Source organism: Chinchilla lanigera, unplaced genomic scaffold (genome assembly GCF_000276665.1).
Source record: "Chinchilla lanigera isolate Chin_1 unplaced genomic scaffold, ChiLan1.0 scaffold00144, whole genome shotgun sequence".
Lineage (NCBI taxonomy): Eukaryota > Metazoa > Chordata > Mammalia > Rodentia > Chinchillidae > Chinchilla > Chinchilla lanigera.
The window spans coordinates 1,750,932-1,775,325 of NW_004955545.1; the positions used below are offsets into that span (position 1 = coordinate 1,750,932).

The following is a 24,394-nucleotide window of genomic DNA, read 5'->3' on the forward strand; positions in this document are numbered from 1 at the left end:
GCCAGCCTGTGCTACACAATGAGTTCAAGGCCAACCTTAACTACATAGGGAGATGGGAGATCCTGTCTCAAAAAACAAAACAAAAAAGTTAACTTAAATTATAGTACTAAGGATTGAAACCAGAGCCATTCGCATTCTTTTAATTTTGAGAAAGTTCTTTTTAAGTCACTAAGTTGCCCAAGCTAGGGTGGCATTTGGGCTTCAAGAGTTGTGGGATCACAGGCATGTGCCACCATTCTTGACTGGAAATGTATTTTAGATGAGGTGGGTGGGGAGGGTCTCTTTAATAGTAACATGTTTAAACTGTGACTGAAGGATAAAAAGGAAACACCAGGGACAAAGGGAGAAAAGGAGCTTTTTGTGGGCTTGGACATAAACGGCCAGGCTCTGAGGAAGATTGTGCTGGTGCCAGAGAGGGAGAGCTGCCGTGTGGCCATGCACCCCAAGTAGAGGGCAGGGCCTTGTATCCGAGGCAGGGATGTGACTAAGTGGCTGGTGGATGGAGACTCCAGAGCAGGCGCAAGACCAGCAGAGCAATGGTGAATTCAGCGGCAGGTGATGGGGGAGCATGGTGCAGGCAGATGGAGGACAGGGGAGGTTTGAGATAAACTAAGGCTCCGGTTAATCATTAAAATCCAGACAGGTAATGGATCTGTTCACTGAGGACTTCCGGCATGTTCACGGTCTGCTTTTATCATGACGACCTGGAAGGAAAGGAAGATGAAGAGGGAGGGAGGAGCGTGCAGAGGAGGAACTGAGTGTCTGAGCCCTCCGTCTTCAAGGGCCACTGCAGACCCCTTCTCTAGCCTTCTCAGCTTTGCTCCAGGGCCAGTGGCTTTTGAAGGCTTTGCCCGTGGCTTCTGCAGAGCTTGGCCAGTGGCAAGTGGCCCCCACAGGAGACAAGATGGACTGCCAGGCTGGGCACACACAGCTCCTGTCCCCACCGTGCAGTTTCCATCACCACAGCTCCAGAACACTCTCTGCAGATTCTAGGACCATTCTCTCCCCATGCCCACATTCAGGGAGTAATGAATCCACTGTGACCAGATCTGGGGTGACGCACCATCTCTTGTGGGTTACCAATACCCTGTAGCCCACCCCTTGGCATATAATCCTGTCAAGAAACACTCCTCAGCCGGGCGTGGTGGCGCACGCCTATAATCGCAGCACTTGGGAGGCTGAGGCAGGAGGATCGTTGTGAGTTCAAGACCAGCCTGGGCTCCAAAGTGAGTTCAAGATCAGCCTGAACTGCATAGTGGGACCCTGTCTCAAAAAGACTAAAAAAAAAAGGAAAAGAAACACTCCTCAAATGATGTAGTTTGAAAGAGTCCTCCATTTCCTGAAAGCACCTTGCCTGATACACTTGTCTAAGACTAAAAATCTAGTCGGTGCCAGGTGTAGTGGCACACATTTGTGCTCCTAGCCCTCAAGAGTCTCAGGTGGGAGGATCACAAGTTCAAAGCCAGCTTGGGCTACATAGGATTGGGATGTAGCTTAGTGTAAAGTCGGTTCAATTTCTAGTACCACTGTGTATATATTATAGTGTGTGTGTGTGTGTGTGTGTGTGTGTGTGTGTGTGTGGTACTAGTAGTAGTGGAGCTGAGATTCAGGCCCAAGGGAGTTGCCATTTGGCTCCATTCTGTCCTTAGGACTGTGTCAGGGTCCTAAGGTAAGGGCAGGGGAGGTATCTCAGAGTCGCAAAAGAATGAGTTAGACACATTCCTGGTCCATGCAGTGCCCTGTCCCCTTTGGCTGGGCGTGGTGGCCCACACCTGTAATCCCAGCACTCAGGTAACTGAGATGGAGGATCACTGCAAGTTCAAGAGGAGCATGGGCTACATAGTGAGTTCTAGGCCAGCCCGAACTACATAGTGACCATGTCTCAGAAAAAAAAAAAAAAAAAAAAGAACAGGTTAGACAATAGCAAGGACTTCCCGAGGAAGAATGAGCACAGAGTCTTAGGCTATCAGTACACAGGAGACAGAACAATTAAAGATAGACAAGAGCAGTCACGGTGACAATGCAGCAGACTGTGAGGACTGGGGCCTCACTTCTGCTTGGAGAGCTGGGGAGAGACATGGCACTTTAAGGTAGGCCTAGAAATTATGAACTGACTTCGGACCCTCTGGCAAGACACAAATCCGAGAGACCCCAGTCCCAAGTGATAACAGAGAGGCAGTGGGACCATAAAGCCGCCCTCATCTTGTGCAGCCAAGGGACAGGCACGTTGCTCTGCTATGAGGCTAAAGTGGAGAAGCAGTGTGGCTAGCTCTGGGTTTGCAAGTGAGTGCAGGTGACTGTCACAGGACTAGACACTTTTTTTAAAAAAAAAAGTTCTTGCTATGTAGTTCAGATGGTCCTTGAACTCGCTATGTAGTTCAGATGGTCTGATGTTGCCTAGACTGGCCTCAAACTCAAAGCGATCTTCCTGCCTCAGCCTCCCAAGTGCTGGGATTATAGGTGTGCGCTAAAGTGGAGAAGCAGTGTGGCTAGCTCTGGGTTTGCAAGTGAGTGCAGGTGACTGTCACAGGACTAGACACTTTTTTTAAAAAAAAAAGTTCTTGCTATGTAGTTCAGATGGTCCTTGAACTCGTTATGTTGCCTAGACTGGCCTCAAACTCAAAGCGATCTTCCTGCCTCAGCCTCCCAAGTGCTGGGATTATAGGTGTGCGCCACCATATCCAGCCGTGGACCAGACATTGTTGAGCAGGAGGCCATGGGTGAGGAAACGGAGGACAAGGATCCACTAGGATCTAAGCAGAACAGGTGTATCAGCTTTGTCCCCACCCTGCAAGCGTACGTACTCAGACACACTCAGCCACAAACAGCCATTGCCTCAGCTTCTGGAGTGCTGGGATTATGGGTGTGTGCCACCACACCGGGCTCTGACCAGTTTAACGAATGGAGAAACTGTGTCCGGGAGAGATTTAGCATTGTAGCAAGGGAGGAGGTCAGAGTGGCTTCCCCTCGCTAACACTGGGGCTCAACTGAGTCAAGGTCTGAGGCTGCCAACGCCACACACAGGCTCACAAATGCACACACTCTACCTTACCGCTTTCCACCCACACACACAAGCTTCCAGAATCAGACGCCGGCACAGTCAGACTTCACACAGGGGCTCCTGGGCTCTCACACCCACAGCGCGTGCTTGATCGCTGGCCCAAGGCCACATTCTTCTGCAGAAGGGGGCATCCCAGCCTCCCTCAAAGGGCTAGGCTTGCTTGCAGGGGGCGCCCGAGAGCCGCAGGCCCCTCGTGACAGCTACACGGAGGCACGGCCTCCTCACAACGCCCAGGAATTAAGTGTCGTCATCTGCAGCCTGAGATAATAAACCTTTGCAAGGCTGCGGGACGATAATGTCGGTGGAAGGCTGTGAGCGCTGTTCCAAGAGAGCACCGAGTCATTGCTGTCTGCACGTGCAACATAGCGACCCCTCTGACTGCAAGAGAGCGCAGGGTTGTGGCCCTGTGTGGATATGGGTGAAGAGCTTCTCCCCTCTCTTCACCGAGCCTCCCTGGCTGCTCAGGTCCCCACAATACCTGACCAGGTTCTGAGTTTTCTAGGCACCCTCCCTGATATTTCTGTCAGATACAAATGACATACTATCTTTTCCTTCTTTATGCAGACAGCACGACAGGACAATACACACCACTCAGGACTGCCTTTCACCCGCCTTAGCAACAAGTCATCTTAGACTACAGCATCTCCTCGCTTCCTCTTAAGAGGACCTGGTTGTCCTCACAATTTTTATCTTGAATTCCCTGAAATCCATCCATGGAACCTTCACTCACAAAAGTGAGGACACTGCCAGAGCGGTGTAAAGTAGGGGTGGTCTGGGCCATTCATGATGATAAACTACGCATAAGATAAAATTGATCACTTTGAAATGTACGGTTCAGGGATATCAAGTGCATTCATAATATTGTGCAACCATTATCACTACCAGTTTCCCAAACTTTTCATCAGCTTAAAAAGAAACTCTGAATTTGCCGTGGGGGTGCATACCTGGAATTCCAGTTCTCTGGAAAGTGAATGAAGGAGGACTGCAAGTTTGAGACTAACCTTAGTGAGAGCCTGTCTCCAAAATAAATAAATAAATAAATAAATAAAATAAAAAGGACTGGAGCTGTAGTTCAGTGTAAAGGCCCTGGCTCCAACCCCCAGGACAGAAAGGAGCAAATATACAAAATCAGAAACCAGATTTATTTATTTATTGTCTTTTTGAGACAGGGTCTCACTATGCAGTTCAGGCTGGCCTTGAGCTCACTTGGTAGCCCAGGCTCATCTTGAACTCACAATGATCCTCTTGTCTCAGTCTCCTGAGTGCTGGGATTACAGGTGTGCACCACCATGCCCAGCCAGAAACCAGATTTAATCAGGGCTTTTGCACTGAGCTACATCCTTAGCTCTTAAAAAAACTTTTTTTTTTTTGAGAATTGGGCATAGTGGAACACACCTGTAATCCCAAGACTCAGGAGGCTGAGGCAGGAGGATTTCAAATTTGGGGTCAGTCCAGGCTGGCCCAGTCCAGAACTATACAGGGAGATAGTGAGACATCATGAAAGAAAAAGAAAGAAAGAAAGAAAGAAAGAAAAAGGAAGGGAGAGAGAAAGAAAGGGAGTTGGCAATGGAGTTCAGTGGCAGAGTGCTTGCCTAGCCTGGGTGAAGCCTTGGTTTCAATTTCCAGGAGCATCTCTCCTTCCACAAAGCATATCCTGAGAGGGGGTTCTGGGGAGAAGCAGGCAGCAGCCGAGAACACAGAAGACACATGGATGCTCAATACCCGTGGATACTGCCTTCACAGAGTGAAAGGCTGAATCCACACAGTGGCCCAGTGGCCCTTGCTATTTCTCAGTCCTCCTTCTACTATCTTCCCTTCAATCCAGTCACACTGGTCTCCTTCATGCTTTCCAAACAAGAAACCTAATCTTGCCTTAGTAGAGGGCCATGTGCCTTGCTTATAGCATTGATTTTTTTTTATATCATGGATTTGTTCATATATAATTTTATCATTGAGGCCTTCTCAGACACTTTTTTTTTTGTGTTACTGGGAATTGAATCAAGACCTTGCACTTGCCAGGCAGGTGCTTGTGCCACTGAGCTATATTCCCGGCCCCTAGCTCACTTTATTCATTTGTGTTTTTTGTTTGTTTTGAGACAGGGTCTTACTACGCACTTCAGGCTGGCCTTAAACTCACTATGTAGCTCATGCTGGCCAGCATGACCACATCCGGGTGTTATCACTTTATTTATTTATGTATCGATAGGGTCTTACTATGTAATGCAGACTGACCTTGAACTAGCTTATGTAGCCTAGACTGGCCTCAAACTCAAAGCGATCCTCCTGCCTCAGCCCCCACCTTCACGCCCTGCTGGGATGACAGGTGTGTGTGTCACCACCGCGTGTCACTCTATTTAATACTGGGTTCTTTCCTGCTCTACTCTTACATCATCTACACTTGTTAAACATGTTCTCCATCTCCAGTGCAGGATGTTAGATTGTTAGATGCACTAGAGCACAGATTTTGCTTTTGTCGGCTGCTATATTCTTAGTACCTAGTGGCGAGGGGTCTCCCTGTGTAGCCCAGGCTACATAGGAGTCACGGCGCTTCTTTTACCTCAGCTTCCCGAGTGCAGGGATTACAGGCATGCACCACCACGCCTGGCAGTAAATAATTTTTCCGTGGTGGATGAATGGTGAGGGAGCCCAGCTCCAGATAGCTCGTGCTACTATCCTCATTCAACAGATGAGGAACGCCAGTTTCATGAGAGTCAGCTGAGAATCCCGGGTTTGAAACGATTTTTCGAGTTATAATAAGTGGTAAGTTTGTTCTGCTGGGGTTGTACTAACATGCCAATCAGCTGTATGCGAAAGGAATGAAAACTGAAGCAAAGAGCCAAGGCGACAGCCAGACTGAGAGCTCTCAGCCTGGTTTGCTTCTAGCACTTTGGCCTCACGCCCCATACCACCTACAACCCACCTTGCGTCTCGGGGCCTACAGCCAGGCGAGCAGCCCTCCCATTGGTCGTTCGTCACAGGGCCCCATGCTCACGCGAGGGTAAATAGCCAATCAGCGCTGCCATCCTCTGCCTCGCCGGCCACGCTAGCTCTCATCGTCCCGCCCCCTTTCGAGGAATGCCGGGAGTTGTAGTCTAGCGGTCCATGTTCCTGCGGCCAGCTAGGGAAGACAGAAAACTACCCGACCCAGAGAGCACAGCGCCGAGAGCGTTCACTTTTTAGGCTTACCCCGCCAACAATCTGGACCAAGCGGGAACAGCATCCAGAACAGGTGAGCGTGGTTGCGCGCTGGGGCTGGAGGCAGAGGTCCCAGACCCAACCTTACTTCCGGCGGTAATATACCGCCCGGAGAGCCCAGCCTGTTGTGCCGGGCCTGTCCTTTTGGGAGTCCGTCGATCGGACTGGTTTGCCCCTCTGTGCTTGAGGAAACTTCGCAACTCTGCCCATGTACTTTCCTGAATCTCCAGAGATGCCCGGACCCCGATTAACTCCTGCTGCCAGCTCTCTCCACCTGCCTTGAGCAGTTCTGCGTTCATCTGTGCAGTCCCAGCTCTGCTATGAGGCCCGGGACGCCTGTTCCGGTGGTGCAGACCATATGTCCGCAGCACCCACGTGTTCCAGCCCGTTAGTGTCCACTCCCCGGCGCGTAGCTCGAAGCCCAGGTTCCCCTCTTCACTGCCCATGAGGGTAGACCTCCGTTCTAGGTTTGCGTCTGCATCTGCCTGGCTGTTTCCCTCCCGGAGCCTCAGTTGGGCTGCTGTACAATGGGTGATGTGAGGCCCTCCTCAGCCCCTTAGCCCTGGTGTCCTGTGCTTTGTGCTACCTCTGCCACCTTGTGCACAGAAGCCTTGAAGGCATTCAGTTTTAGTTACTTCATTTTAAGCGAAGATCTGTTGGATCTCAGTCACCCAGACATATATTTTGTCCTCTACATATTTTTCTGCCGTAATTACACCCAAATATTGGCCACTACAGGGCCGGAGGCCAGGAGGCAAAACTTTGGTTTTGGGATAATACAGGTGCTGTCCCCTTGCATCTGCCTTCGGTGCTTGGCCCTGCAGCGAGTGCCCCTTCCCTATGCCACCCCCACGATGCCCCTGTCCCGCTTGCTGAGGTCTGTGGGGGTCTTCCTGCTGCCAGCCCCCTGCTGGGCACCCAGGGAGAGGTGGCTGGGTTCCCTACGGAGGCCCTCCCTGGTGCACGGGTGCCCAGCCCTGGGGGCCTGGCACGGTGCCCGCTGCTGGTGCCAAGTGTGGACAGAGGAGCCTCGGTGAGTGTGGTTAGGAGGGGCCTTGGGGAGGGGAGCGTCCGATCGAGTTTCTCACTTGTTCTTCCTTTTCTCAGAGCACTTTGCTCCTCTCTCAGGATGAACGGAGAGCAGAAATCCGATGTTTATGCCCAAGAAATGCAGAATTTCACCCAGCACTTCTCTCAGATTGTCAGGGTGCTGACTGAGGATGACACAGGGCACCCAGAAATAGGAGATGTCATTGCCCGGCTCAAGGAGGTGAGGGATTCATGACTTGAGGAAGCGAGACTTTGTCACTGCATGTGGGTGAGGTTCAGTGAGGGCTTCGGGGGACCTGTGATGGGTGTGGGATGCAGCTTTCGCCTGAGTGACTTTGGGTCACCCCTGGAGTGGCTGGGGTCTGGGCACAGACCCATCACCCTGACTTTTGACTGTGTAGGAAGTGGCCCATCCAAACTGCGTTCCTGGGAGTAGATTCCTTGAACCTGTTAAATCTTTGACTCTGTATCCTGAAATGTTAAGATGCTCCTGTGGCAGACGCCTGGGGGGAAGGCCATCTGAGGTTGTCTGTCTGCCCAGAGAGCTGAGGGAGGGAAGTGACTGTATTGTCAGAAACCCCTATTCCAGGACAGAAAGGGTTGCTGTAACACTTACGTTCTTTTCTTTTTTTCTCCTTTATTTTTGTGAAATATCTAGTAAAATTCTTTTTATGAATGTGGTCTATTTCAGCTGTCTGAGGGGAAATAAGGCAAAGGGAGGGGGGACCTTTTCTATGCTGGGATAAGGACTAAAAGGGACATGTTCTCTCTGGGTTAGCTCTGGATGGCAGCAGGGCAGCAGAGGGTACAGTGAGAGGCCCTACCAGGAGGAGATGCCATTGGAGGAGGGGGAGATGGCTTCCAACCTGGATCTCCTCTGAGCTTTCCTCCGGCCAGCCATGGAGGAGCATTGGCTTTTTTAAAATTTTTTTTGTATTGGGACTCAAACTCAGAACTTTACGCTTGCCAGGCAGGTGCTGCACCACTGAGCTAAATCCCCGGCGAGGAGCCTCGTCTTTAATACGAGTGTTCCATTGGCAGATGGCTTGAACTGTGGGAAGGAGGAAGTGGAGAGGAAAGTAGGGATAGACTGTGAAGAGGAGGTGTTGGGGCTGGTGCGGTCAGGCAGGGGACCTGAGCAAATCAGCTGTTTCTAAGGCTGTGTTTTCCCTGAGTTCTGGGTTTGGAGCAGAATTTAGTCATTTTGGGTGAAGAAGAATTGAGTCTGCAGGGCCCTTTAAATTTACTGGGGGAGAGAACGTAGAGTGCATGGTTAGGCTCTGGGCACTTGGCAACTCTTCTCGCTGTGCTGCAGGGCTCTGGGGACAGAATCAAGAGAGAAGCAATCCCAGGGCTCTCTGGAGGGGGAGTTTGAATTTAGGTGGTTGTTGGAAAGGAAAGATCACAGTCACTGCTCTGTGTACCCTGATGCTCTGTCCCTCTCCCCTGGCCGCAGGTCCTAGAGTACAATGCCATTGGAGGCAAGTACAACCGGGGTTTGACGGTGCTGGTAGCATTCCGGGAGCTGGTGGAGCCAAGGAAACAGGACGCAGACAGTCTGCAGCGGGCACTGACTGTGGGCTGGTGTGTGGAACTGGTGAGAAGCTGCTTTCAAAGGGGGTGCCGTGGGCGGAGGGGAGGGGAGGGGAGGGGCGGGGCGGGGCAGGGCGTTCCCAGGTGCAGCGCTACACCCAGATTTAGGCACAGTGAATTACTTAAGGGTTAACCAGTGAGCAGAATCTCTTTTGCCAAAAGTGATGTAGAATTTGGCAGCAAGGTGTCATTTTTTCCCTCTAGAGCAGAGGTCAACCATAAATTGTGTTCCTTCCAAAAGATTATTCTAAAGCAGAAACTGAACACTGGCAGCCCCTTGAAAGTTTTTGAAAATGTTTTCAGCATAAAACCCCTAAACTTCACACTACAGGTGAGGTGGTGTAGCTCCTATAATCTCAGTTGCCCATGAAGCTGAGGCAGGAGGATTGTAAGCTTGAGACCAGCCTGGGCAACTGCTTGTCTGAAAATCAAAAATAAAAAGGGCTAGAGATGTAGCTTAGTATTCTCTGGGTTCAATTCCTGGTACTGCAAAACTGAATGTATTTTTTTTTGTATTGGGAACTGATACAAAACTGAACCAAACAAAAAACCCAGATTTCTGGCATTAGTTGAAAATTTACAACATCTGGCTGCGTGCATGCAAGCGCAATAGCTGGCTGAGGCCGAGTCCAGCTGCTTCCCCTAGACGGCACCGGCTCACCTGTGTCCCTGCTTTGCTCCTGTCCTCACAGTTCCTTGCCTTCACCTTCAGGCTCCTTAGCCTTTGAAAGTGTATGATTTGCTGGCCTAGCCTAAAGCCTTCATTCAGGGTAGGAGAACTGGATTCTAATAATATATATATATATAATTTTTTTTGCAGTCCTAGAAGTTGAACTCTGGGCCCATGGCACTGAAATATGTCTCAAGCTCCCTCCGACTAATTTCTTTTTGAGATAGAGTATCGCTGTACTGTAGTCAAGGGTGGTCTTGAACTCGCTGTGATCCTCCTGCAAGGCCAGTCTTGACTACAGTTAGTTCAAGTTCAGCTTGGCCTACGTAGTGAGACCCTGTCTTAAAAAAGAGAGGGAGCAGGGCATGGTGGTAGACCCTGTAACCCCAGCACTCTAGAGGCTGAGCAAGCCTGGGCTCCATAGTGAATTCAAGGCCACCCTGAACTGCACAGGGAGACCCTGTCTCAGAAAACAAAAACAAAAAAAGGAAGGCCCTGAAGGCTGGGGATGTAGATCAGTGGTAGTATGACTCCGACTTGGAGAGGAGATGAATGTGTAGCTTAGTCACAGAGCACTTGCCTAGTCTGAGGCCCTGGGTTCAATCCTTAGCAGTGAACCCGCCCCCCCAAAAAAAAACAAAAGTCAAGTTGTATAAAGAATTTTTAAAAATTTAATTTATTTGGTGTTTTGAGACAGGGTCTCACCAAATACTTTAGGCTGGCCTTGAACTCACTATGTAGCTCAGGCTGGCCTTGAACTGCAGCAGTCCTTTTGCCTCAGCCTCCTGAATTCTGGTGTGCCACCATGCCCAGCTCAAGAAATGATTTTTTTTTTGTCTTTTTGAGACAGGGTCTTACTATGCAGTTCAGACTGGCCTTAACCTCACTTTGTAGCCCAGGCTGGTCTCGAACTTGCAGTGATCCTCCTGCCTCAGCCTCTTGAGTGCTGGGATTACAGATATGTGCCACCACGCCTGGCTGCAAGAAACGATTTTTAAAAGTTTTTTTTTTTTTTTTTAACTTTTTTGTATGTATATATGTATGTATTTGCAGTGTTAGTAATTGAGCACCACTTTTCACTGAGCTACATCCCCAGGGTCTTGCTAAATTGCCAAATTGGAATCAAATTTGGAATCCCGTGCCTCAGCCTGCCAGAGTGCTGGGATTACACGTATGTGACACCATGTCTGGCATAGTGTTTTCAGTTGATGATGAAATTGTCTTTAAGCATTCATTATAGTTTTTGGCAAGAGTACCTTATGCGAAGGTGTTTTATAATCCTGCTAACATCAGGGACAATCTAAGGCTGATTAGAGATTTCAGAGATTTTCATGCCTGTACTTGTAGCACTTGGGAGCTGAGGCAGGAAGACCTCAAGTTTGAGGCCAGCCTGGGTACAATCCTGTTTGTCCCCAAAATAAGAGATGTCAGAGATCAGTTTCGTCTGTTACCCTGAAAATAAATTTTTTTTTTCTGGTACCGGGAATCGAACTCACGACCTTGCGCTTGCCAGGCACGTGCTTTGCCGCTGAGCTAAATCTCCAGCGCCCCTGAAAATAAGTATTGTGGTCCCACTGTACAGACGGGAGTCTGAGCCAAAGAGGTTTTGCACTTTTCTTTTTTTTTTTTTTTTTTTTTTGGTTTTTCTCTGGTACCAGGAACCAAACTCATGACCTTGCGCTTGCCAGGCAAGCGCTTTGCCGCTGAGCTAAATCCCCAGCCCCTGGTTTTGCACTTTTCAAGGTCTTTTGTAACTCAAGCCCTTGGCCTCCCCACTCTGGCGGTGCTTCCTAGCTCACAGCGCACAGGTAGAGCAGCAGTGGTGCTGCTCGCAGAAGGCACAGTAAAGAGCCCTGGGATCTCTTCCTTCTCCTAGCTGCAAGCTTTCTTCCTGGTGACAGATGATATCATGGATTCATCCCTTACCCGGCGGGGACAGGTCTGCTGGTATCGGAAGGTAATGTGGGCAGGCACAGGCCCTCCTCCATGGGGAGGTGACTGCATACAGCCTGGTGGTGGTGTCTGGGGGTGACAATTCTAGGTAGAAAGGAAGGGCAGAGGTGAATGACTTGTTTTTCTGTGCCCTAACAGCCAGGCATAGGTTTGGACGCTATCAACGACGCTCTCCTTCTGGAAGCCTGTATCTACCGCCTGCTGAAGTTCCACTGCCGGGAGCAGCCCTACTACCTGAACCTGCTTGAGCTCTTCCTGCAGGTGCGCTGTTGGCCAGCACCTGTGCCCAGAGATTGCCACAGTGGCCTTGGCCTGGATTCCTGACTGCCCCACTGTCACCTTGGACGGGGCATGGGCTGCAAGGCCCCGGATGTCAGCGTTCTTGAGTCTAGAGAAACCCTGGCTCATGGCCATGTTCCTTTCCCTTAGACTGCCTATCAGACAGAGGTCGGGCAGACTCTGGATGTTATCACAGCCCCCCAGGACCATGTGGATCTCAGCAAATACACTGAAAAGAGGTGAGCCTTGTGGGAACCACATCTGGCCAGTGAAGAGAGTGCAGAGTGGGCGTTGCCTTCTGAGGGGTTTATCTTCTCCCAATACTCAGGTACAAATCTATTGTCAAGTACAAGACAGCTTTCTACTCCTTCTACCTGCCTGTTGCTGCTGCCATGTACATGGTGAGTCAGCCTCCTCAGCCTCACTGCCCAGTGTGGGCTTTGGGGCAGGAAGGCAGAGAGGAAATAACTGGGACGATCGTGTACCCCCACTGAATGGCTGTGTCACCTTGTGCAAGTCACTTATTCTCTGACCTTGAACTCACTATGTAGCACAGGCAGAGCGATCCTCCTGCCTCAGCCTTCCAGGTGCTGAGATTACAGCACCACCACAGCCAGCTTTGAGTGTCTCCTCAGCTGTAAGATCAGGATCAGATTCCTGCCTCACAGGATAGTAAAGATTAACCTGGCTCATGAAAGCCCTTGGTACCTAGTAGGAGCACAATGGCTTCTGTATCTGAGTATGGACAGGAGTGAGGAGCAGATAATTCGGGCTGAGGGAGAGGAGACTGGATTCAAAGGCTGTCAGTGGCATTAACTGTTTACCCTGAACTTTGTTTCCTGAAAGATGCTGGAGGTGGCAAAAAGATTAGGAAGAAGGGTCATAGTGACACAAGGGCCTCCAGAACGGCTTCATCTGGAACCCATTCCAGATGGAAGAATTCCAGCCAAAATAAGTGGTAGAGCGGTTGGAGTGTTGGTCAGGACTTCTGGATCAGGAAGGGCAAGGGTGTCTGGAAGGAGAGACCCTTGGGGGTGGCAGTAGGTGGAACCCTACTGGAGGCAGCAGGAAGATGAGGCAGTGTGGTGCCTGCTCCCCCTTCCCTGCAGGCCGGCATTGACGGGGAGAAGGAGCACAGCAATGCCAGGAGGATCCTGATGGAGATGGGCGAGTTCTTCCAGATCCAGGTAGAAGGTCCAAAAGAGGCCGTGGCAGCAAATGGGCCTCAGCTGTGCTTCTGCCCTGTCTCACCCTCACCCTTCCTTTGCTGTTCCTGTCCAGGATGATTTCCTTGACCTCTTTGGGGACCCCAGTGTGACGGGAAAGATTGGCACTGACATCCAGGACAACAAATGCAGCTGGCTGGTGGTTCAGTGTCTGCAGCGAGCCACTCCAGAGCAGCGCCAGATCTTGCAGGTGTCCAGGAGCGGGCCTGGGATCTCTGGGCTGATGAAGGGGGTAGACACCGGGAGTGGTGGCACACACCTGTATTCCCAATTCTTGAGAGGCTGAGGCAGGAAGATCACTGTGAGTTCGAGGCCAGCCTGAGCTCCACAGTGAGTTTAAGGGCAGCCTGGACTACATAGCAAGATCTTGTCTCAACAAACAAAAAAACAAACGAAAAGAGAGGGTAGAGCAGTGGTGGTTCTCAGTTGAGTCAGGGACATCTGGCAATGACAACAGGTAATTTTTGTCATCACAACTTGAACACGTGCTAAAGGTGTCTAGTGGGTAGAGGCAAGGGGTGCTGCCAGACATTTACAACACAGAATAGCTCACCCAGACCATGATCTGGCTCAAAATTTCAATGTTGTCGAGGTTGAGGAACCCTAGGTAGAGGAAGGTGGGCCCGAGGCAGTGTCTTAGCCTTCGGGCTGTGAGAGCAGAAGCTGGCGATCTGACACTGCAAAGACACATTTTAGAAATTGAGGATGAGGGAGTGCAGAGGCCTTGAAGGCTCTGGTGAAGCCTGAGTCTATTGTCCTGCCTCTGATGCTTTCCAGGAGAATTACGGGCAGAAGGATGCCGAGAAGGTAGCCAGGGTGAAGGCGCTGTACGAGGAGCTGGAGCTGCCGGCTGTGTTTGCGCGGTATGAGGAAGACAGCTACAATCACCTCATGAGCCTCATCCAGCAGCACGCCGCGCCGCTCCCCCCAGCCATCTTCCTGGCGCTGGCCAACAAGATCTACAGGCGGAAAAAGTGACCTGGAGACCACAGGGCAGGGAGGGAGGGAGGGGCTCAATAAATTATCGTGTGATCCTATTGTGCTTGTTTTTGCTCTTGCGACTGGCTCTGTCCAGAATCTGGCAGTAAGGGGGGCGGGTGGCTGTGCAGAAGCCAGGCCTAGGGCCAGGGGCGTTGTCCTCCAGCCCCTTGGGAGGTGAAGTGACCGGGGTCTGAGTAGGTGACAGGTGTGACGTCAAGTTCAGGGGGCGGGTCTGAGCTACGCCACGGCTTTGCGTGAAGGGATGCGGCTGCGCGCCGGAGTGGGTTGTCCTAGCGCCCCTCCCCTTTGCTCTGTACCCCGCCGGGCGGGGACCGCGGGAGCCACCAGCCCAAGGCCGGAGCGGTTCCAAGAGGACTCGGGTGAGGAGGGCTCGGCCTGCCGGTGTGGATGGGTGGGGCAGGGGAGGGAAACCTTAAAAATGAATAGAAAAGGGGTGGGGCGGTGGCTGGATGATGGAGACCGGCGCCGAGAATGGATGGATTCAGCTGGTGAGTGAGGGGCGAGGGGAACCAAGGGTGTGGGGTGCAGACCCCTAAAGAGAGGTGCTGATTCGGGAGGCCGGGCTGACGGCTCCCTCTCCTCTCCCCACCCCCACTCCCGCCCCTTTTCTGCATTCACCTGGTTCACTTCATTTCAGAGCACTGGGGCGGGGTCTTCCTGGGGTTCCTCTGGAAACGAGAGGGTGGGCTGGAGGACAGGGCCAGATGGCTGCAGAAAGGATGGGGTTCCTTCGGGGCCTTTCCTCTTCCAAGCTCCGTACCGCCACGGAGAGCCAGAGCGCAGCCGCATTCTCTGACCCGCCCTTCTCTGTTCCCCGGGGTTTACATTCAACTCCACCTGCAAGCACTGCAGTGAAAACTAATGGCCAGTCGAGGGCGATTAGCATCTCATTACAATATTTCAAAGCAGCCAGCGCCTTTCCAGGCCTGCACCCGCTGTCGCTGTTGGTCACCTCGGTGTCCTTCTTGCGGCCCGCGCCCTCCCTGGCTGGCTACATCACTCCTGTCTTCCAGGACGGCACCTGCGCTGCCAGGCAGGTGGATGCGAGAGGCCCGGTCCTGCTGGTTCTCCGGAGGCCACCCTGTCAGTGCAGGCACCATGCTGTCTCCTCAGAGGGCTTTACTCTGCAACCTCAACCACATCCACCTCCAGCACGTCTCTCTGGGCCTGCACTTGTCCCGCCGCCCCGAGCTACGGGAGGGGCCTTTGAGCACGTCCCCTCCCCCAGGCGATACCGGAGGCAAGGAGAGCAGCGGCCCCTGCAGCGGGACCCTGGTAGATGCCAACTCCAACAGCCCAGCCGTTCCCTGCCGATGCTGCCAAGAGCACGGGCCGAGCCTAGAGAATCGGCCGGACCCGACGCAGGAGGAGGAGGGTGCGGCCTCTCCTTCTGACCCCGGCTGCTCGTCTTCGCTCAGCTCCTGCTCCGACCTCAGTCCCGATGAGTCCCCCGTTTCCGTGTACTCTCGGCACCTGCCTAACGAGGACGATGCTCAGCCCCAGCCCAGCATCGTCCCCTTGGACCAGGGCTCCCCACTGGCTTTGGCGGGCCAGGACACCTGCTCCCCAGACAGCTTCTGCTGCTCTCCCGATTCCTGCTCCGGAGCGTCCTCCCCGCCTGGACCTGGCCTCGACTCGAACTGCAACGCCCTGACCATCTGCCAGGATCTCCCTTCCCCCGGCCTGGAGGAAGAGGAGGACGACGGCGGGGAGCAAGACCTCCCCACCTCTGAGCTCTCCGAGGTGGAGGATGGGAAAATCGATGCCGGGAAAACAGAGCCCAGTTGGAAAATTAACCCCATTTGGAAAATTGATACAGATAAAACTGAAGCTGTATGGAAAGTCACTGAGAACAATAACTCTGGTTGGAAAATCAACGGAAATACTAACTCTGGCTGGAAAACCGAACCTGGAAAATTCGATGGTTGGAGCAGCAACACAGGAATAACCGATTCTGGCTCGAAAACATACGCAGGGAAAACTGACGCGGGATGGAGGAGTGACGTCAGCGAGGAGCCGGCGCCACACCGGACCATCACGTCCTTCCACGAGCTGGCCCAGAAGCGCAAGCGGGGCCCGGGGCTGCCCCTCGTGCCGCAGGCCAAAAAGGACCGCAGCGACTGGCTCATCGTATTCTCGCCCGACTCCGAGCTGCCCCCCAGCGGGTCTCTGAGCTGCTCCTCCGCAGCCCCCCGTGAGATCACCACCTTCAAGGAACTCAGGTCCCGCAGCCGCGCCCCGCCCCCGCCGGTTCCGCCCCGGGATCCTCCGGCGGGCTGGGCCCTGGTCCCGCCCCGCCCTCCGCCCCCACCTGTCCCTCCCCGGAGGAAGAAGAACCGGCCCGGGCTGCAACCCATCGCGGAGGGGCAGCCCGAGGAGGGAAGGGCAGCGAGCCCCGCGGCAGGCGAGGAGGTCCCGGCCGCGCAGGAGGCGGAGCAGCCCGGCGCGCGAGAGGCCTCGGAGGGTAAGGGGGCCGGAGGAGGCGGAGGAGGGCGGGCCTCCCTCGGCCTCGCCCACGCCTCTAAGCTTCCCACCCCGCCCCGTGTCCCTGTCACTCCGCGTCACCTCCCCGCCCCGCCCCTTCTGTCTGGGAGCGCTGGGGAAGGGAACTGGGTGGGGCCTCTGGCTGGGGACTAACTCTCTGCTCCCTCTTTCTCCTGCTCCTCCTTGCCTGGCTGCGCGTCCCGCTGTCCTCCTTCCCCTCTGTGCCTGGCCCTGCCAATCCCGCCTGCAGCCGGTTCCCTCCTGCTCTCGGGGCCCCAAGTTTTCCGGTTCTCGGCCGACAGGCGCCCCCTGTTGGAGGGTGGGGGAGTGGGCGCAGCTGGGTCCCTGCTCCTGGCACCTCTGGCCGGGTGGCCCGGCGCCCGCCTGCGGCTGCTGGGGGCACAGAGCCCCCCCGAGGAACAGCTGCTTCCGGCCCGCCTGTCCCCAGTGGGAGCGTATTCACCCCCCACTCGGGGCGCCCTGCCCTGCCTGGCCAGCCCCGAGCTGGCGCTGCTGCTCTCCCCGCTCTTCCCCAGAAGTAGCACCTTCCCTGCCGCGGCCCCCCCGCCCCGCCAGGTGCCCGCCCCCCCGCCACCTCGGCCACCGCGTCCTCAGAAGGCCACGCGCTGGACCCGGAGCCCGCCGCCCGCGCCCAGGCTACGTAAGACGGACCCAGCTCGCCCGCGGCCTCGCTAGGCGCTCGTCCCGCCCACGTCGAGGCTCCGCCCCCCGCCCAGCTTTCCCTCGTAGCTTTTGCCAGCGTACTCGGCTGGGTCCCACCTTTCAAGTCGGGCAAATACCAAACAAGCTCTTCAATCCCGGGGAGTCCGGCTTCCCCCGTGCTGGCGCTGGGTGGGGTTACTGCGCACCTCACTGCGTACCCGTCACTCCCCAGGCTCGCTCTGGACACGGGGCATTGGGCTTGCCTCGGCATAGCCATGGATAGGGACCCTGGGTCACACCCGCGGCGCTGGCGCTGTTCGGGCTGCCTGCCTTGCCGCGGGAGGGTGGAGGGCGTAGCCCAGGCGCCTTTGGGCCCCGGAGGTTCCGGTCCCACCCCCGGGGTGTGTAGGGGCGCCCTCCGCCGCCTCCTCGGCGCGGGACCAGGTTTCCCCGTTCCGGCTCTTTGCAGCCTTCAGACCTGGGCTCGGCTTCCTCTGTCCTCCGCCCTGGCCCGTCTGTCCATTGGCCCCGGTTCCCCACGTGCTTCCCTCGGTCCGCGGCCCAGTCCCCTCTCGCCTCCAAGTCTCAGCCGGCCGGGCGGTGGCTCCTGGGACCCCGGGAGACTCAGGTGGGAGGTGGGGCCTGCGCCCTGAGGGAGGGGCCTGGGAGCCGAGTAGGAGGCGGAGCGGGCTGAGGCTGCAGGGTTTCAGGCCGGATGGGCCGGGATCTCCGCGCAGCTCGAGGCCCTGTCCCCTGCTTCTCAGGACTCCTTACGGCAGGTCCCTGTGTGGGCGCCGGCGTCCTCGGGCACCCTCGGTAAGGTCACTGCGTCCTTTTTCCCTCACCCAGTGCGTAGTTCCTGGACATTCGCCGGTGTCCCCGGGGCCCAGCGCCTGTGGATGGCAGAAGCCCAGAGTGGAACTGGTCAACTGCAGGAGCAGAAGAAAGGTCGGTTGAGCTGACTCCTGGCCTCCGGGTTCCCGTGACCTGCCTTTCAGGCAGGCGTCCCCTTGGGCTTTAAGGGTCTAATGGCACAAACCAGCCACTCCACGCCCTTTGGGTGCCTCTTCCTGGAGAGTGGCTGTTTTGAGGTCTTCCCTTCCTGGTCCTTCCCCAGGTCTTCTGGTAGCTGTCAGCGCCTCAGTGGACAAAATCATCTCTCACTTTGGGGCTGCCCGGAACTTGGTTCAGAAAGTAAATGTGGCTGGAGGGAGGGTGCTGGGGATGCGCAGATTCCTGTGGTTGGCGGGGAGCACTAGTGGGCTCTGGCTGGACAGTCTCAGGACCCCCTCACTAGCGTCTCGCTGCCTCCAGGCCCAGTTGGGAGATAGCCGGCTGAGCCCGGATGTGGGGCACCTGGTGCTGACTACCCTTTGCCCGGCCCTCCACGCCCTGGTGGCTGACGGGCTGAAGCCTTTCCGGAAGGACCTCATCACCGGGCAGCGCAGGAGCAGCCCCTGGAGCGTGGTAGAGGCGTCTGTGAAGCCAGGTGAGTGGAGAGGGCCTGCACCCCGCATGAGCAGGGCTGGGGCCTTGCTCACCGTGCCTCCTGTCTGCAGGGTCCAGCACCCGGTCCCTGGGATCTCTGTACAGCCAGGTCAGCCGATTGGCCCCGCTGAGTAGCAGCCGCAGCCGGTTCCATGCCTTCATCCTGGGCCTTCTCAAGTGAGTGGCCAGTGCGGCATCGTGGGGGACATAGTAGTGGTGTCCTATGTACTCAGAGAAGTCCCCATGCTCATACTTCATTCCCTACCCCTAGAGGGCTGTAGTCTCCACCCCCTTCAGTTTGCCTTCCCTCCTTTCTCTCAGCACCAAGCAGCTGGAGCTGTGGTTTTCCGGTCTCCAGGAAGATACAGGTAGGTCAAAAGCTCCAATGAGAGAGGATGGTTTTTGAGCCGGGAGGGAGAGGGAAAGGGATCCTTCCTGCTGCCTCCCACTGATCTGAGAATACAAATCTAGATCTCTGATTTTGTTCTGCTTTCTTCTTAGAACTTCCAGGGGAAGAAAGACTCAAAGCGTTGTTGTTGGGGCCCTGACTTCTTCCCCTGCCTGAAGTTCAGGGCTTTCTTGTCAGCAGTTTTCCGGTGTGGTCCTCTGTGGCCCAGGGCTGTACTGATGCTGCCCCTATACCTTGAGTAGGCCTCCCCCGCTCCTGCCTGTTCACTGGCTTTCATTCATCCTGTGAGCCTCCTTCCAGAGGCTCCTGAGGCTTCCTGTCCTTTTGCTTACTGTCCTATTATTCCTCTTACCACCACTTGCTCTTCAAGCATCTTGCTCTGGAAGCGGTGGACCACATGGGCAGGGATGTGTCAGTCCTGTGGCCCCCCAGCCCCTCGCGCCTCAGAGTGAAGCCTAGAGAGGTGTTTGTTGACTGTGGGGCTGAAGTGGGGGTCCTTTGGGCCAGGGCTCAGGGTGGGAGTGATGTGAGTCTCTCTTTCCCAGGCCTGCTGTCCCTCCTGTATCTGCCCACGGGATTCTTCTCCTTGGCTCGAGGTGGCTGCCCGTCCCTGTCCACAGAGCTGCTGCTCCTGCTGCAGCCACTGTCGGTGCTCACCTTCCACCTGGACCTGCTCTTCGAGCACCATCACCACCTGCCCCTGGGCCCACCGCAGGCCCCTGCCCCTCCAGTCCCGCCCCCGACGCTGCAGCAGACCATGCAGGCCATGCTGCACTGGGGCGGTCGGCTGGCCCAGAGTCTCCGGGGTGCCTCTGAGGAGGCTGCTCCCGATCCTTCTGCCCCTTCAAGTCCTCCTCCACCAGGCAGCTGGTGGGAGCAGCTGACCCAGGCCTCCCGGGTCTATGCCTCTGGGGGCACAGAAGGCTTCCCTCTTCCCCGGTGGGGACCCAGGCGTCATGGAACTGCAGCTGAGAATGCACAGGAAAGACCCCAGCCCACAGAGGAAGCAGCACCGGTCAGAGGCGTGTGGCTTGGGAGACTGTTTGGTGTGCCAGGGGGGCCCACAGAAAATGAGAGCGGAGCCCAGAAGTCCAGGTATTGGAGAGCTGTGTCTGCTCCATAACCCTCTGACCCTATCTCAGAACCCCCTGTGGCCTCATTTGAAACTCTAGTGACTCATGATGCTTTAGGTAAGAGGTCAGTTGGCGATTTTTTTTTCTTTCCTTTTTGAGACAGGGTTTCACTATGCAGTTCAGGCTGGCTTTGAACTCATTTTGTAGCCCAGGCGGGTCTCAAACTCACAGTGATCCTTCTGCCTCAGCTGCTTCAGTGCTGGGGTTACAGGCGTGCACCACCACACCTGACCTAGTTGGTGAGGTTAACAGCCATGAACAACAAAAAAATTTACTGATGCCTGCTCTAGGACTTGACACTGGTGGGCCTTTAATAGCTTCAGGTATTGGCTTAGGACCTTCTGAATCTTTCTGAGCCTGCAGACTCTGCTGGTCCTGTAGGTCCCTTGTGACTCTCCATATTTTAAGACATTTGTCATCTCCCTAATCACCGATAGGTACTTACGATCCACAACTGCTACTCTGTCCTATGTAGTGCCAGCTCCTGACCTATTAGAGATAGTCAGGGCCCTCAGCCTCTTTTCCGTCAAACCCTGGGTTCTGAGTGACCTCTGTGACCGTTTTTTTCCTCCCAGGAGACCATCCAGCTGGCTCCCTCCAACAGTGAGTGTATTGGCTTTGGTGAAGCGGGGGCCACCTCCTGAGTCTCCTCCCGAGGAGCTTGTGCCCTCAGCACCCAGCACGGTGCCGGCCCACAGGTGAGGACTGGGGAGCTGTCTGTGTGTAGTTCTGTTTTTGTTGTCAGAGTGGGCAGAAGGGAGTGTATTGGGCTTTAAAATCTGAGCAGTTTGCATTGCTATTTGCTTTTCCTATTTACTACTGGTGTGGCACTCATTTGAACCTTATTTCTTTCTCTGTACAAAGAGAATAATTTATCATACTTTTGTTATGGTTGCTCTGAAGATAAAACAATTTTAGAAAAGCATCTGGCACAAAGTAGATGTGTGTACATTGAGGAACCGTGTCTCTTTAGTGGAATTTTCAAATTTGTGCTTTGAGGTTTTCTGTGGGTTCTCCCAGTACACTGAACTGAGTTCTTGATTTCTCATTTGTCTAGCAGTGTTTTTCAGGTGCTTCCTTTGTGCCACATGTTATGCCAGGGGGGACTACAGGTCAGCATATTGGAGTCTGTGCTCTCAGAGAGCTTGTGGTGCAGTGCAGATACAAGTTAATAGATGAGGAAAGGCCATGTCCCAGGCTTTCAAGGGACCCAAGGGAGGCTTGGTGATGGCATGAGAATATGCATCTGGCTGGAGGAATAGGAGGCAAAGGCCAGGAAGCACAGCGTGGTTGGGAACTGTGAATACATGATGGAGGGGTCCATGGTCCAGCTAAGGAGCCTGGACTTTATCTGGAGTCAGTGGGAGCCCCTGAAGGCTCTTAAGCTTGATTTGCTGGCTTGTTTTGCTAAGATCTCTGACTGCTATGTGGAGAAAATAGATTGTGAAAGATGCATGGAAACTCGCTGATGGATGTACTGTGGTCTAGAGGGAGAGGATGGAGGCCAAAACTAGGATACTGGGCTGGGGATTTAGCTCAGCGGCAAAAAGCGCCTGCCTGGCAAGCGCAAGGTCGTGAGTTCGGTTCCTGGTACCGGAGAAAAACCAAAAAAAAAAAAAAAAACAAAAAAAAAAAACTAGGATACTGAATTGAAGACAGTACTGGAGTTGTAGGATATATGGACATCAAACAAGTTTTGGTGATAGATTGGAGGCAAGGACTAAGATGCCTGCATTTTGGCAGGAACAACTGAGTTGAAAGTGGAGCTGTTTATCACTGTCAGAGACATGAAAAGGGACTGGTTGAGAGTATTAGGAGTCATTTGGTTTGCCTATGTTAAACATGAAGCACCAGAGAGAAGTGTAAATAGTGTCAAATAAGCAGCTGGAGACTGGGTTTGGTGCTCAGGAGAGGGCTGGGGCCCTGGAGAGAAGCAGCATGTTGATGGAGGCCTTCAAGTCTGTCCAGGGTCCAGAGCTGACTGAGCTGAACCAAAAGTGGGAGGCCAGGACAGCGGAGGACTGCCACCTTTCATCCCAGCATCTTCCTCTGCCCTTCTCAGGGCAGTTCGGGCCCTCTGTGACCACACTGCTGCCGGACCTGACCAGCTGAGCTTCCGGAGAGGGGAAGTGCTGCGTGTCATCGCCACAGTGGATGAGGACTGGCTCCGCTGTGGGCGGGAGGGCATGGAAGGGCTGGTGCCCGTGGGGTACACCTCCCTTGTTCTCTAGCCCTGGATCCTTTCCTGCATGTCTCTCCTGTCACCTGGGAAGGACATGGCCCATGATTATTAATCTATGTAAACTAACCATCCCAGAAGCATTTTTTGCTGCTTGCAAAATATTTTCCACATCCATTTCTGCTATTTAAAATAAATGTTCCTTCTTCCCTCCATGCCCATCTGTAAGGTGAAATCTGCTCTTTCAAAGATGTAAGAAGGAGTACTCCATGCAACTTCTTTCTTCTTTCCATGTGTCAGGGAACATCTCCCTATCTGCAGAATGGAATCTGGCCCCCTTCCCCTCTTCATCCCTAAGTGGACTGTGCCAGTTGAACACGCCTCAACCCACAAGCCTACACAGGGCGCCAGACCTCCTTCCTCTGTATGGAATCTGACTCCCCCATACGTACCTTGCCTGTATTTATGATGTACTCATGTTGTGCTAGCTGCTGAAGCCTGGACACCCCTGGTGGGTGAGCCTATGGTATTTGTCTATTTCCTCTTTTGTCCCAATAAAGTATGGGAGTTGAATGTGTGTGTCATTGTGGATTTTAGGACATAGGCTACTGGGTAGATCCTGTTACTGGAGGCTCTAGGCAGAGGCTTTCTTCCTAGTGCAGGGGCAGTATTTTTCAGTCCTAGTGATTAAATCCAAGGCCTTCACATTTAGCTATATCTCCACCTACTTTTAAAAATTCATTTTATTTTATTTTATTTTTTGGTTTTTCTCCAGTACCGGGAACCGAACTCATGACCTTGCGCTTGCCAGGCAGGTGCTTTGCTGTTAAGCTAAATCCCCAGCCCCTCTTTTAAAAATTTAAAATTTGCTAGATAACATTAAGTTGCCCAGGGTGGGCTCAAACTTGCAATCCTCCTACCTCAGCCTCCCAGAGTGCTAGGATTATAGGCGTGCAGTACACCACCACTCAGGCTTAGGTGTTTTTTTTTTTTTTTTTTTTTTTGTCTTTTTGAGACAGTCTCACTATGCAGTTCAGGCTGGCCTTGAACTCATGGCGATCCCCCGGCTCAGGTGTGTGCCACCACACCCAGCTAAGTGCTTGTCTATTCTCAGATTTTTGTTAGACTGGTATGACAGAAGCTTGAGTAAAAATGAGGGAATACTTAGCCCTTGAAATTATGCTTTTTAGGTGGAGGGAAGGAATAGTATTGCAAAAAGTGACAATTTTTTTGGCCTAGCATCCTGCATGCTTGGCCAGCGTATACTATGCCATTCCCCACCTCGACACCATTTTTCTCTATTTAATATTGCTACTCTGAAAAAAAACAAAAAAAACAAAAAAAAACCAAACTATTGCTACTCTGTGGTGATATACATTAAGTAAAAGCATTTGATATCTATTACTTTTTTTTTTTTTTTCCCCTGGTACTGGAAATCTAACTTACGACCTTGTACTTGCCAGGCAGGCACTGTGCCGCTGAGCTAAATCCCCAGCCCCTTCTATTACTTTTTTAGGAGTTGAAGAGGCTCCTTTCAACCTTTGGAAATAATGACAAGAGCTAAGACATTGTAGAGGCCCAAGGATGGGGGTGGGAATCCCTAATGGATTTAAATAGAAATAAAAAGGTGGAAAGAATAGACAGCCCTAATTATAACCAGGCAGCTGGAAAGTTAGAGAAAAACTGGAACCAAGTTGAAGACAAAGGGATGGTTAACAGAGGGGTCTTGGGGAGATAATCTTAAGACTCAAAGCTGTGCAAGTAGGAGCAGGGCTGGCTAGACTTTTCCCTGTCCTTGGCCAGTTCATGTTACTGATCTGCTCTTTGCTTTAATTTTGCCTCTATATGATCTTTCAACTTCAAAACTGTGCATTTCAAGTGTTCTCTAGATTAATGTTTTTCAAATTGAATTCTGAGGGCCTCTGGGAATCCCATTACAGAGGAGTTTAGGTTCTTGAGTTTATGAAGCTCCTTCAATCCTAAACTATTACCACAAATGAAGTTATATA

At 53.3% G+C, this 24,394-nt stretch overlaps 2 protein-coding genes and 1 long non-coding RNA gene across 8 annotated transcripts; 2 read left to right on the forward strand and 1 right to left on the reverse strand.

The window, feature by feature from the left end:
* The first annotated feature begins 6,158 nt into the window (after nt 1-6,158).
* Fdps (farnesyl diphosphate synthase) lies at nt 6,159-14,097 on the forward strand. 2 transcript variants are annotated; one of them, XM_005411605.2, is made up of 10 exons: nt 6,159-6,290; nt 7,364-7,526; nt 8,763-8,903; nt 11,446-11,526; nt 11,661-11,783; nt 11,952-12,040; nt 12,130-12,202; nt 12,911-12,988; nt 13,083-13,217; nt 13,805-14,097. In XM_005411605.2, exons 2-10 carry the CDS (start codon nt 7,386-7,388, stop codon nt 14,003-14,005), a joined length of 1,062 nt encoding a protein of 353 aa, XP_005411662.1. In that variant the 5' UTR covers nt 6,159-6,290; nt 7,364-7,385; the 3' UTR covers nt 14,006-14,097. The 2 variants fall into 2 exon arrangements, with proteins under 2 accessions (XP_005411662.1, XP_005411661.1); XM_005411604.2 differs by lacking the exon at nt 6,159-6,290 and adding an exon at nt 6,487-7,289.
* LOC106147339 lies at nt 13,594-17,741 on the reverse strand. Its single transcript, XR_001232184.1, has 3 exons — nt 17,655-17,741; nt 14,648-15,110; nt 13,594-13,704 (listed from the first exon to the last, which is right to left on the reverse strand). It is a non-coding gene; the product is annotated as an uncharacterized LOC106147339 (long non-coding RNA).
* Nucleotides 14,433-22,958, forward strand: Rusc1 (RUN and SH3 domain containing 1). Of its 5 annotated transcripts, XM_013508230.1 has the most exons (12): nt 14,433-14,517; nt 15,043-16,493; nt 16,764-17,174; nt 17,646-17,804; nt 18,026-18,124; nt 18,294-18,370; nt 18,491-18,665; nt 18,736-18,841; nt 18,986-19,032; nt 19,619-20,168; nt 20,782-20,904; nt 22,269-22,958. In XM_013508230.1, exons 1-12 carry the CDS (start codon nt 14,501-14,503, stop codon nt 22,435-22,437), a joined length of 3,384 nt encoding a protein of 1,127 aa, XP_013363684.1. In that variant the 5' UTR covers nt 14,433-14,500; the 3' UTR covers nt 22,438-22,958. The 5 variants fall into 5 exon arrangements, with proteins under 5 accessions (XP_013363684.1, XP_013363683.1, XP_013363685.1 ...); XM_013508229.1 differs by lacking the exon at nt 14,433-14,517 and having other exon boundaries at nt 14,869-16,493; XM_013508231.1 differs by lacking the exons at nt 14,433-14,517; nt 17,646-17,804 and having other exon boundaries at nt 14,869-16,493.
* Nucleotides 22,959-24,394: the final 1,436 nt, after the last annotated feature.

What these genes read in the sequence shown, in the direction of transcription:
- Fdps (XM_005411604.2), top strand. Translation starts at nt 7,111, where the DNA reads ATGCCCCTGTCCCGCTTGCTGAGGTCTGTGGGGGTCTTCCTGCTGCCA. An exon ending in AGCAAATACACTGAAAAGAG is followed by an intron (nt 12,041 to 12,129) that starts GTGAGCCTTGTG and finishes CCCAATACTCAG; the next exon opens with GTACAAATCTATTGTCAAGT. An exon ending in GCGAGTTCTTCCAGATCCAG is followed by an intron (nt 12,989 to 13,082) that starts GTAGAAGGTCCA and finishes GTTCCTGTCCAG; the next exon opens with GATGATTTCCTTGACCTCTT.
- Rusc1 (XM_013508229.1), top strand. Translation starts at nt 14,891, where the DNA reads ATGGCCAGTCGAGGGCGATTAGCATCTCATTACAATATTTCAAAGCAG. An exon ending in TGGGACCCCGGGAGACTCAG is followed by an intron (nt 17,805 to 18,025) that starts GTGGGAGGTGGG and finishes TCCCTCACCCAG; the next exon opens with TGCGTAGTTCCTGGACATTC. An exon ending in CGGTCTCCAGGAAGATACAG is followed by an intron (nt 19,033 to 19,618) that starts GTAGGTCAAAAG and finishes TCTCTTTCCCAG; the next exon opens with GCCTGCTGTCCCTCCTGTAT.